At 39.4% G+C, this 14703-nt stretch overlaps 3 protein-coding genes across 4 annotated transcripts; 1 reads left to right on the top strand and 2 right to left on the bottom strand.

The window, feature by feature from the left end:
• The first annotated feature begins 247 nt into the window (after positions 1–247).
• LOC141823468 (DNA-binding protein MNB1B-like) lies at positions 248–1771 on the top strand. Of its 2 annotated transcripts, none has more exons than XM_074710756.1 (8): positions 248–436; positions 526–583; positions 674–784; positions 876–933; positions 1034–1078; positions 1184–1264; positions 1357–1449; positions 1548–1771. In XM_074710756.1, exons 2-8 carry the CDS (start codon positions 534–536, stop codon positions 1566–1568), a joined length of 459 nt encoding a protein of 152 aa, XP_074566857.1. In that variant the 5' UTR covers positions 248–436; positions 526–533; the 3' UTR covers positions 1569–1771. The 2 variants fall into 2 exon arrangements, with proteins under 2 accessions (XP_074566857.1, XP_074566856.1); XM_074710755.1 differs by having other exon boundaries at positions 255–436; positions 1357–1482.
• A 961-nt stretch (positions 1772–2732) lies between these two features.
• Positions 2733–3568, bottom strand: LOC141823467 (putative E3 ubiquitin-protein ligase ATL44). Its single transcript, XM_074710754.1, has one exon. The coding sequence runs from the start codon at positions 3507–3509 to the stop codon at positions 2982–2984; it is 528 nt and encodes a 175-aa protein (XP_074566855.1). The 5' UTR covers positions 3510–3568; the 3' UTR covers positions 2733–2981.
• Positions 3569–8580: 5012 nt separating this feature from the next.
• Positions 8581–12449, bottom strand: LOC141823215 (sucrose synthase 7-like). Its single transcript, XM_074710480.1, has 16 exons — positions 12327–12449; positions 12023–12177; positions 11749–11941; positions 11546–11664; positions 11256–11472; positions 11013–11108; positions 10747–10920; positions 10562–10678; positions 10313–10479; positions 10008–10232; positions 9600–9921; positions 9271–9515; positions 9065–9203; positions 8895–8986; positions 8780–8803; positions 8581–8687 (listed from the first exon to the last, which is right to left on the bottom strand). The coding sequence occupies exons 1-16, from the start codon at positions 12432–12434 to the stop codon at positions 8675–8677; spliced, it is 2406 nt and encodes an 801-aa protein (XP_074566581.1). The 5' UTR covers positions 12435–12449; the 3' UTR covers positions 8581–8674.
• Between the last annotated feature and the right edge of the window lie 2254 nt (positions 12450–14703).

Below are 14703 nucleotides of genomic sequence, written 5' to 3'. Positions count from 1 at the left end.
AAAGATCTTCTAGTCCCGACAGCTGCGGCTAAGAACGAACGCCATAATCGTATCCACAAAAATATCTAAACCAAGCGTTACAACATAACGCGACAGAAAGACATAACAACGTACCCAGGAATAGAAAGCAAGTCCACCAGGCCCCCATCCGAAGCTGGTAGGAAAAGGAAGATTGAAGATGGCAAAAACACAATGCAAAAGTCCAATGATCGAAGATCACAGGGATCGGTGACGTGTACGAGTACAAGAGCGCCCGCTCCCGAATCCTTTCGCGTCGACCTCGTCTCCGCGGCTGCATCGCGGGCCGTCGGATTTCGAGTCTTCGACTCTTCACCCCGCACCCACTCGTCGCCCCCTTCTTATCCCCTTCTTCCTCTCCAGCCTCCTCACACATCCTTCCCTTCGATTGACGCCGTCTCGAATCTGCAATCTTAAGGTAGATTTTCTTCCTTTCTGGTGTTTTTTGTGGGGGTTTTCGGTGGTTTCTGTCGGATTCCTTCGGATCTGATCGGTTTTTTGCTGTAGGTCTCGCCATGACAAGGGGAAAGTCGAAGGCAGACGGCCCCAAGAAGGCCGACACCAAGTAAGTAACTGTGACCCGTTTGTGAGTGGTTTTTTGGAAAATTGCTGCGGGAAGTAGGGTTTTTTTAGATCTGACGCTGTTTTCTTAAAGGCTTGCGGTAAAGAAGGGATCGGAACGGGTAGCTAAGAAGCCGCGAAAGTCGAAGGCCGACAAGGACCCCAACAAGCCTAAGAGGCCTCCCAGTGCCTTTTTCGTGTTCATGTGAGTTCTTTTCCTCGCTGCTGTTGATTGGCTTTGAAGTTTTCGTTTATTGTTTGATTTATTTAGCTTATTCAACTTGGATGATGTTCAGGGAAGAATTCAGGAAGACGTACAAGGAAAAACACCCTAATAACAAGTCGGTCGCAGCAGTAAGATTATTCGGTTTTTGGAGTTCATTCAGTTCATAAGCCTCGTAATTTTTTTGCCCTTTTAAAATTTTATTTTCCTCTATTGAATCGATTGGAATAGGTTGGCAAGGCAGGAGGTGACAAGTGGAAATCATTGTCGGAGGATGTCAGTAATCTGCTTCGACTAGTCTTTATTTAATTCAGATTTACGATTCTTTTGAAAACTTTCCTCTTAATTAAAATTAAAATTAACATTTTATTATTATTCCAGGAGAAGGCTCCCTACGTCGCCAAGGCGGCTAAGCTGAAATCAGATTACACAAAGACTATGGCAGCCTACAATAAGGGTCAAGTAAGTAGTGATCTCACGTTGGAATCTTTTGTTTCTTACTTCAATAATTACGGCGCTTACTATCTTAATCTTCGTTCTCATCCGGTGAACAGTCTGGTGGAGGAAGTCGTCCCCCCGCCGCTGCCGCCGCCGCCGCCGCTGCTGCTGCAGATGACGAAGAAGAATCCGACAAGTCCAAGTCTGAGGTGAACGATGATGAAGATGATGAAGAGGATGAGGTTTAATGACTGCAAAAATAAAGCTTTGTGTTTACTTCATTTCCATCTAACATTTTGTCGAACAGGATGAAGAGGACGACGACTGAGGAAATTGGAAGCAAAAGCGCGAGGCATGCCGTTATCTCTCTTCATTTTTCTTCTTTGTTATTGTTACTATTTGAAGTTGGAATATTCCTATAACCTACCATCATCTCCTGTAATGGTAAAAGAAGCCATACCTTGGCAGTTCAGTTCGCTCAGTTTGTGTACTTATTTTCGCCCAAATTAGTCTAATTTAGTTCCACTTGAATCTGTTTTCATTCGTCGTTCAGCTTTAGTTTGGTTGAGCAGGTGGAGTTGTCCTGCCGGCTATTTTGACTTTTTGTGGATTGTGGGTCAACCAATTTTATCTCAGTCATTTTAAAAAAAAATGATAATCCCAATTTCTTACGGAAATTTCCCACTGACTATCAGGGTAAATTAAGTCCATTTCTCAGTCATTTTAAAATCGAGGTGTAGAAGTCATCCATCCCATTGCAGTAGAATAACCATAAGCTTCTTCATTAGATTTTTTTATCGTTGACCTTTAGTCGCTTTGTTGAATTAAAATGCTTTAAAATTGTCAATAAACTCTGAAGAAATTCTTCCTCTGAAAGACTTGCGATACTGGTGCAACCACCTTATTAGACTGGGGCGGCTTGAGATGAGTGGATTTAGGGATTAATGGAGGCGACGGCAAGCATCATTTGCGACCATTACTATTAAACAAACCTAACTCCTAAAATAAAAGGATTAATAATGACCACTAGAACATCGACAAAGTTTAATTACTAATGCTGAATTATGCATTATACCAACTGATTTTGTGCAGTAAAAACGTAAGAGATCACATAAATTTGGAAATGATTTCATCCAACTGGATAGTGTTTTCATTTCACTAGAGTTTGGCGAAAAAGTTTCTACTAGATATTTGCTAATAGTCCAATCACAGGTCTGCTCATGCTTTTGTTAATTTGGAGGCTAACCAACTGTGCACAGCCACATCCCTTATTCCCTTATACCTTCCTTTCCTATAACTCAATTCCGGTTGGAATATAGCACCAACAAAATATGATTAACAAAGATAAAAACAAAAACGTTAATTAATTTGAGTATTATAGTCTGGAGTAAAACACAATGATAGGATGGAAGTTATAATCTTATCAAAATAATTATGACAAGCGCGACTTCACGATCACAATAACTAAAAGAGGCAAAAGTAGTCAAAAGAATATCACAATAAGTATCTTGTTCTCAAACAACATGTGAGAGAGGACTACCAAAGTACTCCATTTGCAAGCAAGTTGAGATTTTTTTTTCATCAAACAAAAAAAAATCTACTAGAATATCAAGCTGCTTCTCTGATTGTCGTGTATCAATTACACACGAGATGGACAACAAATTAGTTCAAAAACGACGAGGAAACGTAATAACAAACATGTGGCGTGCGTGTTGTTCGTCCGATATGTAGGGTTTGTTGTTTAGGGCAGGAACGTACTGGATGCGCCACCATCGTGCACCTTGGCTCCGGAGCTGGCACCGCACTTCTGGCACCGCGGAGGGGCGGCGACCGCCAGGTTCCGTCTGCAGGTGGGGCAGGAGGATTGGGACCGAAACCACGTGTCAACGCACTTGGCGTGGAAACCGTGGCCACACTGGGGCAGGACTCGGACGAGCTCGCCGTCGGCGAAATCGGCGAGGCAGATGGCGCAGTCGAGCAGCGCGGCGCCACCCGCAGCGGAGGCGGAGGAGGAGTTGAAAGAGAGCGTGGGGAGCAACCGGATGACCTTCATCTTGAGGCCCTTGTTGGGCGAAGCGGGGAAGGGGATGGAGCCCGACGAAGTAACCGCGTGGTGGAGCCAGGCGCAGCGGGCGACAAGGGCGAGTCCGACGACGCAGATGAGGGCGCACAGGAGGACGGCGAGGATGACAACGACGTCCGAGTCGAAGGGGAGGGGACTCGGCGGCTCCGCCGCCGACGACAGTAGAAACCTCGCCGGAGAACGCATTTCGTAGTCGATTAAAATCGGAGAGCGAGTAGAAGCAAGAGACGAGTTTTGGGAGAGTAGCGAGTTGGAACTCTGCTTTTATAGCACAAAATAACATAAATAATATTATTTCAAACGCAAAATTAATAAGAATGATAAATGATGGTAATTTTCATTTTAGCTCCTAAAGTTTCCATGCTTTTTTTACAATAGATATAGGCGAATAAGTAAATTTTTGGAAATAATAAAGGATATTTTTGATGAGCTGTTTTAATAAAAAGATAAATGTTATAAAGTTGAAATGCAAATTTTAATAATTATCATTTAAGAGTAACACCATATACTCTAATTACTTATAATCATTCAAAGACTAATTAACATGATAATAATTAGTCTTAGACAATCCAACGTCAAACATGATTAGGCTAAAAGCTTAAGGATGGCCGTACAAAACACCTATCAATACCAACAAATTTAACACCCAAGGAAAAAGTACGTAATTGTGTACATAAAGTCTTAAAGAAGAGACAAAGCCATCCCAAACAAGAGTACCGACATGATTAGGCAAACAATTTTTTTTTCCTTCAAATTTAATTTTTTGAACAAAATCAAATTATTTCAGGGAAAAAAAGTAAACATAATCTCATCATATCTATCAACAAGGTCATAATTGAAGAGAAAATTTTAATTTTAAAGAAATATATTCGTTAATGGATAACTCAACATCACAAAGGAGTTGATGTGGAATAATGCCTTTGAAGACCATAACAAAGAATAAATATGGTCAAAAAGCATCGTGGGCTTGGATATTTAAATAAATTTTATTTTATCGATTAAATCAAAAATAAATAATAAAAATATTGTAGTAAAAATAATATTATCAAATTAATATATGTGCAACTTTAAATTTTATCTGTGTTAAATTAATAGTATCTAATATTTACCAACACAAAACTCAACCTCAGGAGCCTTGTGACAATAGTACCTTTACTAAAAGAAGATGGTATTTATTTTTTCAATATGATTTCTTTTCCAGTCTAAAAAACCGTGTGCTTGCACATCCTTTTCTATCACATAATGACCAAATTGAAGACAAAAGGCCAAAAAAAAAGGGTTATTGCCAGTGTCTATCTTCCAGCTAGTGGATGTATGCAAACTGGATAAGTTACTATCCAGTTCAGTGGAAGGAGATTCAAGCAATCTTAACTTAAGATTTTATCCGATAGAAAAATATATCTTCAAAAGATTGCTGCAAAAATGGGGCCACGTTCTCCATGAGTGCAACAGTGTCTGAGATCTTCGTTTTAATTGATCGAATCAACCTGTTAAACAGAGAACAAAAGACTTTGGCTAGATCAAAGCTAGGAGGCCTTTGAACTGATAGCACTAATATAAGGTTAAACCAGGATCTTGCTAATGTAGCTTCTAAAGCGAGGATATATATGATTAGACAGGTTAAGATGACAGATTGTTCCACTGAGACAATTACTTAGATTCTATTGCTCTATGTTGCATCATTATCCAGTTCATAAGCAAAAATTTGGAATATAAAGTTTCTGCTTGCCAGAAAAGACAATTAAGCATGATGAGATGCATTCGATCTTTAATGATGCAGATCCTTCAAGATTAAGATTTACACACAGACTTCTTTTGTTAGACGATCTGGAAGTTTGAGAAATGAATTTCCATGTTCCCTTTACATTGCGAGAAAGTCTTCCTTTATAGCAAATTGTTGCTAACCATAATTGTTTTTGTTCTTTTGGTAGGCAATGCATACAAACATGTGAACTATTAAGCATTGACCTTTTCTTTCTAGTTTTTTTCTTTAAAAAAATTGTAGATTTCCACCTGTTAGACTTAACAAAAGCTTAATACAAAATTATTGGTCTCTAACCTATAATGAACCATCTGTGTTTGCGAAGTATAGGCTTTAGAGTTCCACGACATAATCTGCACAGGTTCAATGTTTACAAGAGAACTATGCAGGCAACCTAAGTATGTGCTATTGGTGCATGATAATTAACATGAGTTCCATGAGATAACTACTGATTACTACAAATAGAATATGTGTCAGATCATGGAAACAAACTTATATAATTCTCTCTCTCTCTATATATATATATAGTAGGAAACTCAGATGACTATAGGTAGAGACCATATCACTAGTTCATAGTTCTTAAAACACCCAAAAGGTAACTTGAAACTAAAATGTAGTACTTCAAGAAAGATTTAGCTACAAACTCTTAACTGTCATTTGACCATTATAGACTACTAACTATTGTCAATTACTAACTGAAAATGGTTAAAACAAAGTAGCAGTCAGGTAGTTAGGGAAGAAACATACTATGGCTTATCTCTTAAACAAAGTAGCAGTGAACACTATCCTAGTTGATCAATGGATAAAGTATGATGCATAAATTGCCGTTCTAAAGACTTGTCTATTAAACAACATTAATCTCCATTAATATTCAACAATCTAAACCGTGTAAAATATGCTGGATTTATCTTCTGACAATTTTAAGCAAAAGTGTACATGGTTCACTGATTGACACAACAATTGTGGGCAAAATGAGTTCAACACTAAGTTTCTGCTCTTTATGTGGGGCGACATCAAAGTGGATATGATGGCTTTGTTTAGAGAATCCATGGTGGTTCCACCCATATCAACTTCTTGAACTATTTTTATATTGCCTTGGTGTCAAAGATGGATGGAGCGGATATGGCCTCAGATTTCCACGCAAAAGCCTTGGAGAACTTGATGGTTAAGTTGATACTTCTTAAGCTATTATTTCTTTGAGTGGCATAGGTACTGAAACAAAACCATTGACACTCAACTCAAATTAAAGAAGATAGATAGATATATATGCACGTATATGATTCCTTTCAGTGGCTACTGGAATGAGTTTTTCTTGTTCAGTAATAATACTTTACAGGGACAATGATATTATCCTACAAGATATGATCAGGAAAGTGCAACCTAAAGTTTTCAGCTTGTTCTTGTGTTGCTTGTGGCTCTCTTGGCAACAGAAAAAATAATGCACAGTGTGAATCAAACTACAGATGGAGAAGCATGTAATCGCTTTCTTTTTTCCATCTCATTCGATGTCTCTTACAGTTGTAGAAGACCATCAACAATAAATTAGTGCTGCACTTACTGACTTTTCAGGATGATGGGTTCAGTGAAATTAATCAGTTGGTTCAATCGGTTTGAACTAATTCAATTGGAAATATTATGGCTAGCTCTAATGGTTTTGAACCAATTCAACTGGAAAAACTATAGCATTTCACCTGCTCCAGTATTCATCATCACATAATCACCCATTCATGAAAAAAAAATTCAGAGATATGATGTCGATTTTGCAATTCTTTTGTTATTCCACATTACAATGCTTGTTGGAGATTATTCAAAATAAAAAACTTTCTAAAAGGTGTTTAAAATATTAAATATGGAAAAAATAAGAGATCTATTGCAACTCAAGGAAATTGGAAAGCTCATGTGGGAACATTAGTCTCACGTCTAATTTTGAAGGGAGATTAGAACATTCGAATATTGAGATAGGAACGGCAACAGACATTTGATAACCGTCTATCCATGTAACCGATTTGTAAGTTAGATTTAGGTACATAATTATGTTAATATATAATCAGATATGGATCGGATCAAGGTTGCTTAAAACATAAGTTACCCCCATATTTTACTATGTACGTCAGGTATCCAGGAAAAGTGCGCATTTATGATCCGAATGATTTTTCAAAATGGGTTCCAATCAAAGACGGATCTTAAGCAGTGTTGAAAAAATATATATTAACTATTTAAGTTGTTTACTTAGTCCATTAAAGCACTAAAGTTCATCCCTTCCACGTACAGAGCTCAACCCAGTCCACCTCCTTAATAATTTGTTATCAAAGCTACTCAACTCTAATTCCTAGATTGCAGCGTTTCAAATGTTGATCTTGAATCTAATTGCTAGGTGAATTTTTAGGCAATAAACAACAATGACATAAGGAATTGTATATAAATTGCACACACACACACACTTTCTATTGTGTAATAAAATGTCAGTCCACAGTCCATATGTTTGTTGATAGTGCAAGCTGGGCAAGCAATGTGGCACCCATGTAGAGTCGAAGAACATATATGAAATTTTGAAAATTAGAGAGAAAACCCCCAAAGTACATCCAGAATTTAGCAATTAACCGTCGAAAAGAAAAAAAAACAAGTGAGCGAACAAACAAAGAAGGAACGGAAGAGGTAAAGAGAACGTACGGAAATGGATCACCTTCCCGAGGCACGGCAGGCCCTTCCCCAGCAAAACGGAGAGGAAGTGATGACGGCGCAAACCTAAACCACCGCGCGCGTCGCACCTCGTCGACCACCCTCCGGTTTTGCCTTCACATCGTGAGATTGCTCGCTCCCCGCGCCACAGCGCCGCTTGCGGAACTATGTGGAATCGAGACCTCGCTCTTGCTGAAAGGGGAAAAAGGAAACCGACGAAGAGACTGCGAAAGGAGTGGAAACAAGCCTCTATCGACTCTCATGTTCCAACTTTACTGGAAAATCAATAAATAAATAAATAAAAAGGCTAAAAATTTTTTCCCCCTTTTTGAAGGAATATAAAATACAAAACTATGAATAGCATTTTTGATAGCTTTGTAAATCTAAAGGATTTATTTTTTAGCTATTATTATTTTATATATCTAAATTGATAAAATAATAATAATAATAATAATAATAATAATAATAAAAGATGAATGACTGCGATGGTGTAGGTGTCGATGTAGTTCACTGCCGGCATCAAACCAAGCAGATAAGGATTGTTTCACGTTGAAGAACTAAATTCAGAAGATCTTTTCATGAAAAATTCAATCTTTTTCCACGTTGCCGGAGCCGGCGTCGGTAAGGATGTAGAGCATGGAACTTAGAAATATAAGGGTATTTGAGGTACTCTTGTTCATATTTTTTCCTAATAATATAAGATATCTTGTTCATATTTCTAGGTATAACGCAAACACATTTACAAATTCATTTATTGCAAGCAACCCCCTCGAGATTATTAAATACATCTCTGAAATATATACACACATCCCTGCATCATTCTTTTCTGTTAATTTGATCACAAACCTTTAGTTGAAGAAGCATCTCTCGTGGCCGTAGCAGATTTAATTATTTCCTCAATATCCATGAACTAACCGAAGATCCTAAAATGATAACAAAGTATATAAGAAGACCAATTAATCAGCCAAAACGCAAGGATTATTAAAGCAATATAATGCTCGATGAATCTTCTTACCTTTGTATTCGTGATTGGGTGCGCCTGCATTCATCAGAGCATCTCATTAGTTACAAATCCCTCGATCTTTATACGTAAAACTCTCGAGTGATATCATTAATTCTGCTTGGCTCACCTTGTAATCTGAGATGGAGGCCTGGGCAGATTCCTGCCTGTCGCTGGAGGCGGCGGCTTTGCTTGATCAACCGCGATCGGAACATTCTTTGCCTGCGAATGAACAAATGCCATCAACAAGCTAAGATCACCTTTTGCCTACAAAATTGGTAGATTATATTTCTAACTCACCAAGTTTCTAAACTGGAGGTTGAACAGGAGCTGTGTGTAACGTTGTTTGGCGTGCTTCTCTTCCTTGTGCAGCTTCCTCCAGAAGCTATAGATCGATCCCATGTTCAGTACTTTGTTCGCATAGATCTTCCAGGTATAGCTACAAAAAATGGAGGAGAAGTTAGAACTTATGACGCTGAATGATATACATTTTTATGGATTAATACCATTCATCGATGCGTTGCAGCCCAGCGGAGGAGATCTTGTTCCAGTAGCTACCGTCGTTTCTGCACTTGGCGAAGAAATCTGCAATCTTGTTGCTTGATTCCTCGCCGTTGGTGGGATCGATGTGGAAACCGGAGACGCCGTCGACGATGATCTCCGCCGGTCCTCCTTGGTTGGTCGCAAACGTCGGCAGGCCACAGTTCATGGCCTCGATCACCGTGAGACCAAATGCTTCATACAACGCAGGCTGATCCGATCACGTCAAAATCCTAACTTTATGATCTAAACTCGATCGAAGTTCAACTTTTAACAAAATCGTTGAGATCTTTACCTGCACGAAAGCTCCTTTGGTGTCTGCAATGCAGCGGTAGAGCTCGCCATTCCTGATACGATCATTCTGTGCAGCAATCCAACGTATTTGGCCGGTTAATTGGTACTTGGAAATGAGAGCATGCATCTTCTTGATCTCGCTAATCTCTTCCCTGTCCTGGGACTTAGCGGGGTTGAGGAAGCCCGCGACGACGACGAGGTTCACCAGCTCCCTCAGCCTGCCGTTCTTCCCGTACCACTCCACCAATCCGGTTATGTTCTTCACCACATCCAACCTCGCCATGGAGAAGATGATCGGTTTCTTTCTATCAGCAAGGAAGCCTCTGTTTCCCAAAAAAAAAAAAGTAATGTTAGATCAAAAAGTTCAAATTTTGTTGGTGTTTGAAATTTAGGAAGAAGAATATACTACATGTGTTCATCATTATCTGCTTTTCTGTAGAGGAGCTCCTCAATGGCAGGGTGAAATGAAGTGAGCCGACTCTGCTTCTGGGTGTAGGGGAAGTAGACCGATTGATCGGCACCAGGGGAAGCTATGTTGAACTTGGGCTCGAAGACATTGATGCCGGATGTGAATCGGCATAGCCCAGGCATTGTGAATGCATTGTGGCTCTCATACTGCCCAGGCCGGTCCTTACTGCATTGCCAAAGTTTGTATTCCTTTCTAGGAACAAGAACAATTTCAGTAATGATAGTTTTCCTTTAGAGAAAATTTACCTTCCTGCAATTTCCTGGTATGTGCTTGTGATGATGAAATCACTAGAGTTCATTGAGATGATATCAGCTGTGAATTGGCAGGAAAAGTGATACTTCGCATCCAGTTCCTTCCACTTCACATCAGAATTCTCATACTTGGTTTTCTCAAGAGCGTGAGCTATAGTACTCTGGTTTCATGATTCTTTTCTTTTCACTAAATATCGACTTGCGATCGAATTCAAAAAACACGAGAAGTTTTCGGATATCTACCTGAGTGATTCCAAGTTTGCTTGCCATGAGAGATGCAACAAGGTTACCATCAGTGTAGTTCCCAATGATCAGGTCTGGTTTCCCCTCTAAAATGTCAAGAACTTTCGCAGTAGCATCCTAAAGATTCACACAAGATTAAGTACCTCTCGGTCGATACAATCTAGCTCAGGATAAAACTAACGTGCCTGCGCATAACGCTCGAGGTAGGGGTAGATGTCGAAGCGCGAAACCCATTGGCTTACAACTTTACTGTCGGTCCGAAATGGCACGCGAAGGATATGCGAGTGCTTGGTGTTCAGAACTGCTTCCAGTTCTTGGTTGCACTTAGTCCCCTTGGCTTCCGGTATCAGCCTGGTTACCTGCCATCACCTCTTTCTTTCAGTTAATTCGCTTGGCTGTCGACATAGACAAGTCAGTCGAAGAACTCATGCGAATTCACTGTCTGTCTTACCACGAGAATTCGAGGTTTAACTGTTAGCCCTTGCTGTTTTATCCTGAGCAGCAATTCTTCTTCTAAAGCTCTCACTTGGTCTAGAATGTACACAACCTGTGACAAATTTAAGCTGATAAAACTTCTAGTGCGATAAACATAATCAGGATTCATGAAACTCGAACGGTAGCAGGCTTAGGGCGAAGAAAAGTGACCGAGCTTCAAGGGGCAATGTCAAAATTTCAATTTGAATCGCACATATACCTGGCCACCAGTATCAGGCAAGCCAAGAACATCTGCTTGTCCGAAATAGCCATGTGGAGAGAAGATCACAACGTCAAAGATTATAGGAACCCTACTGAAAAATTTCTGTATGTTGACAGGATCTGGGGCTTGGAGGACCTCAGAGAGACAACTGAGTGTTTCCTTAACCCTTTCAGCTGTGTCACCCCATCCTTTCTCCAATCCCCATTCTTCGAATCTGCAAAACAGTTTACAAGTTAGTGTTGAATCAATGAGTTTCATTTTGTTTGTTCGCTTATATAGAGAATCACCTGTGCGCAAACATGTCGAACGGTGTGTTCTTAGGAAGAGCACGAACATGCTCTTCAGCCAAGATTAGTGCAGTCTGAAGTCCGATCACTGTTTTGAGGGTGCTATTGATCATTAAGGCCTGCAAATACAAACAGAAGATTAGAAAAAGCAAATATATATATATATATATAATAAAGATCTTCCAGATGTTTTCAGTTCTAACCTGTCCTCTGTAATTAAGGGCCAGCAAATAGTCGAACAATGGCTTCGCATTGCTTGGATTCTCAGTCAATTTTGATGACAGGAATCTGGATATGAATTGCATGCCATTTCCTATTGATGAAGACAGTGTGAGGTGAGGTGTTGTCAGATCGAATGCCCCAAAATCTACCTCTAGTGCATTCTCGTCATTGGCCCTACAAAATTTGCATAGAACACCAAGATTTTGAAAATGAACTACATTGCCATGCAACTTATGAAGTGTATATTATAGTTACCAAGTTTCATCATATATCGTTTCTTTATACTTGAGGTACTCAGAAACAGTGATATCATCAGCTTGCAAATCCTCTGAATGAACCTTAACATATTCCCATACTCCAGGAAATCGCCGCACAGCGAATGCAACCAATGGAGGAATGACAATTGCTTCCTGTCATCGATATCGAAAATTAGGCAAAGAAAAGAAAAGTATGCCTCAGAACCAATGGAGGAATGCAACCAATGGAGGAATATAATGGCCTTTCTTTGATTAAGATAAGCTAAGAGAACTACGGAGAAAGAGCAAGATGGAATTGAAACCTGAGTTGCACAAATGATCAAGCCAAGAAATCCTTCCATTAGCTTGGTCTTCTCATGCTTGTCGTCCAATGTGCTATCAAACTCTTCCATCAGTTGCTGGTTCTTCATAATTCTCTTCCCCTTTGAAACATACCTAAATGATGTGTTTCATGACAAATTGGCATGAGTAATTTCTATAAAATACTGCATGATTAATGTGTCAATTACATTATGAAGTGTTTTATATGTGCTACTCTTTTTTTTTCCGAGATTTATATACTGTTGTTATATACATGTCAACAGGTCGTGTTAATACCAACTATTTGAGATTGCTTGACTACTTGAACTGCATATATCTTCTCTAATTTAATTTATAAGGAAAAGAAATGTTTTCATTATTGGTACCTCGCAAAACAACGCTTCATATGATATCGCATTTGTTTTAGAGCTTCAGGCAAGCCCTCAGCAATGCTATCTGACCTCCTAACGTTGCGCCGGCTGGCCATTATTCTATCAAGTGCAGCTGAGAAGATGAACTTGGAAATCCTATCAAGCAGGCTATGACCTCGTACCAACAGATTGGAGATGATCAATTTATATCATATGATCACCATGGCATAGATTAATAGTTCCATTGAAGACAAGGAACTCTCTTAGCTTGTTCAGAGAATTCTGCATTGCTTGTGTGACTAATCCACATATTCTTCCCAAGCATGGTGCAGCATGGAAAGTAAGGAGCAAGAAAGGCATTTGATATGGGGTTCCTTGTTTGTTATGCAAAGTGAACTAGTTCTGTTCTTCCGAAACCTTTTCATTTGCTGAGAGGTTTGGAATTTACGTAATAAGCAACCTTTGTACTAACTGCATTGCTGTAAAAATTGATCTGAATGTATTATAAAATATAAACCAATGATAGGGAAGATAGAAGCGCCTAGAGTGAGTGGAGGGCACTCAGACATCACAATCATTTGGTCATTCAGTGCAATACCAGTAAATTTCTTTTAACAATTTTTTTTAAAAGATGAATTAATAGCTTTTTCTCATAAATAGCAGAAAGAAGTATTTCCATGAAGCATTGCCACATAATTCTACAACGTGCAGTCGACAATTGCAGCTGCTGCATTAGCACTCTCTTCATATTTTGGAGCAACTGAGACAGATTGACTATTTCATATTTTCAAGCATTATCTTCACGCAATCAGGCCTGAAGAGAGCTTAAACGCTAATTTTATTCTACAGATAACCAGACATTGTTTGGATCATCCCCATTCCTAGCTATAGATGCATCTCCATTAAAGCTAATTCAAGTCCTATTTATCATTTCTGCAAGCTATACATGGAACTGACAAAAGAACACAATACATTGTTGATCAGATAATTAAGATGCCATGAGAACACTGCCCATCTACTTTCTGAAACTAGTTAGTATCATCTGTTACTTTGGAAGAGCAGATGAGATCGTCTGTTTTAATTATATTAATATTGTTCGGAGTGGAGTTTGACTAGCACTTTGACTGAAGACACCGGCCATCATTGGTTGTGGTGTGTCAGGCAACCACTACTGCTTCTGACTCTTTTCCTACTCACACTCACCAATCTCCCTTCTCCTTCACACCCCCATTATTTCACCTAATCGTTCCATTCAATCCATCTATACATGTACAGAGAGCTACCGCGAGTTTCCTGTCTTTCACTTCATTGCCCATTCAACGTATACATACGCATATCATCATATTACTGCATTGCCAATCCTGTTTTACAATAAGTTTAAACGTTAGAATGGGTGAGAAAAATGGAAAGTACATACTGTAGATAAAGTGTCTGTGTAAAGCAGAAACTTTATATGAAACTTTTTACAGTCTTTGATTCCATCACCGTTCGAGCAGGAGACTCTGAGTGCAGCATCGATTTCCACTTCGAGGAATTATTCTCCACCTTCAAAGTGACTATAAATTTTAAAAAAAAAGAAAAAAAGAGAGAAGGATTTCATGGCATTTGAAATCTACTGTACGAGAGAAGAAGAAAAGGCCGTAATGATTCGGAAACCAGTTATCGTACAGTAGCCAATTCACGAGCCTGTTTTTCCTTCAATCACTGTTGAGGAGGAAATGAAAGGGAAAGAGCAGACGCCGTTACAATGACAACACGGCCGTTACGCGGCCTACGTGTCGGTACGTCCCGCGAGGACAATAGGCAACAAGAAGAGGGGCGAAACCGGGATTTCATACCTGACAGGGGCATTTTAGACAATAAATTAATTTTGGGATCTCATTCAAGCAGTCAAAGCTGGCCTTTGACCAGAGTACAGCCAATAGTAGCTCAGATGTCAGCACCTCTTGGATCCGCCTAACTCTTTTATCTTTTACCCGACCGCTGGAACTGGACCCCACGAGCTCTA

The sequence above is a fragment of the Curcuma longa genome, chromosome 3 (assembly GCF_044706935.1).
Source record: "Curcuma longa cultivar G26 ecotype Majalengka, Jawa Barat chromosome 3, ITB_CL_G26_1.1, whole genome shotgun sequence".
Lineage (NCBI taxonomy): Eukaryota > Viridiplantae > Streptophyta > Magnoliopsida > Zingiberales > Zingiberaceae > Curcuma > Curcuma longa.
Note: the sequence above shows the minus strand (reverse complement) of the source record. Positions and strands in the feature narration are given on the sequence as shown.

Excerpts from the sequence above, each read along its gene's own strand:
- LOC141823467 (XM_074710754.1), bottom strand. The coding sequence starts at position 3,509 with ATGCGTTCTCCGGCGAGGTTTCTACTGTCGTCGGCGGCGGAGCCGCCG.
- LOC141823468 (XM_074710755.1), top strand. The coding sequence starts at position 534 with ATGACAAGGGGAAAGTCGAAGGCAGACGGCCCCAAGAAGGCCGACACC. Across the intron at positions 1,265-1,356 it reads CAGCCTACAATAAGGGTCAA|TCTGGTGGAGGAAGTCGTCC; the intron begins GTAAGTAGTGAT and ends TCCGGTGAACAG. Across the intron at positions 1,483-1,547 it reads AAGATGATGAAGAGGATGAG|GATGAAGAGGACGACGACTG; the intron begins GTTTAATGACTG and ends TTTGTCGAACAG.
- LOC141823215 (XM_074710480.1), bottom strand. The coding sequence starts at position 12,434 with ATGAAGAACCAGCAACTGATGGAAGAGTTTGATAGCACATTGGACGAC. Across the intron at positions 11,109-11,255 it reads TGCCTGATACTGGTGGCCAG|GTTGTGTACATTCTAGACCA; the intron begins GTATATGTGCGA and ends AATTTGTCACAG. Across the intron at positions 9,204-9,270 it reads CTGCAACGCATCGATGAATG|CTATACCTGGAAGATCTATG; the intron begins GTATTAATCCAT and ends CATTTTTTGTAG.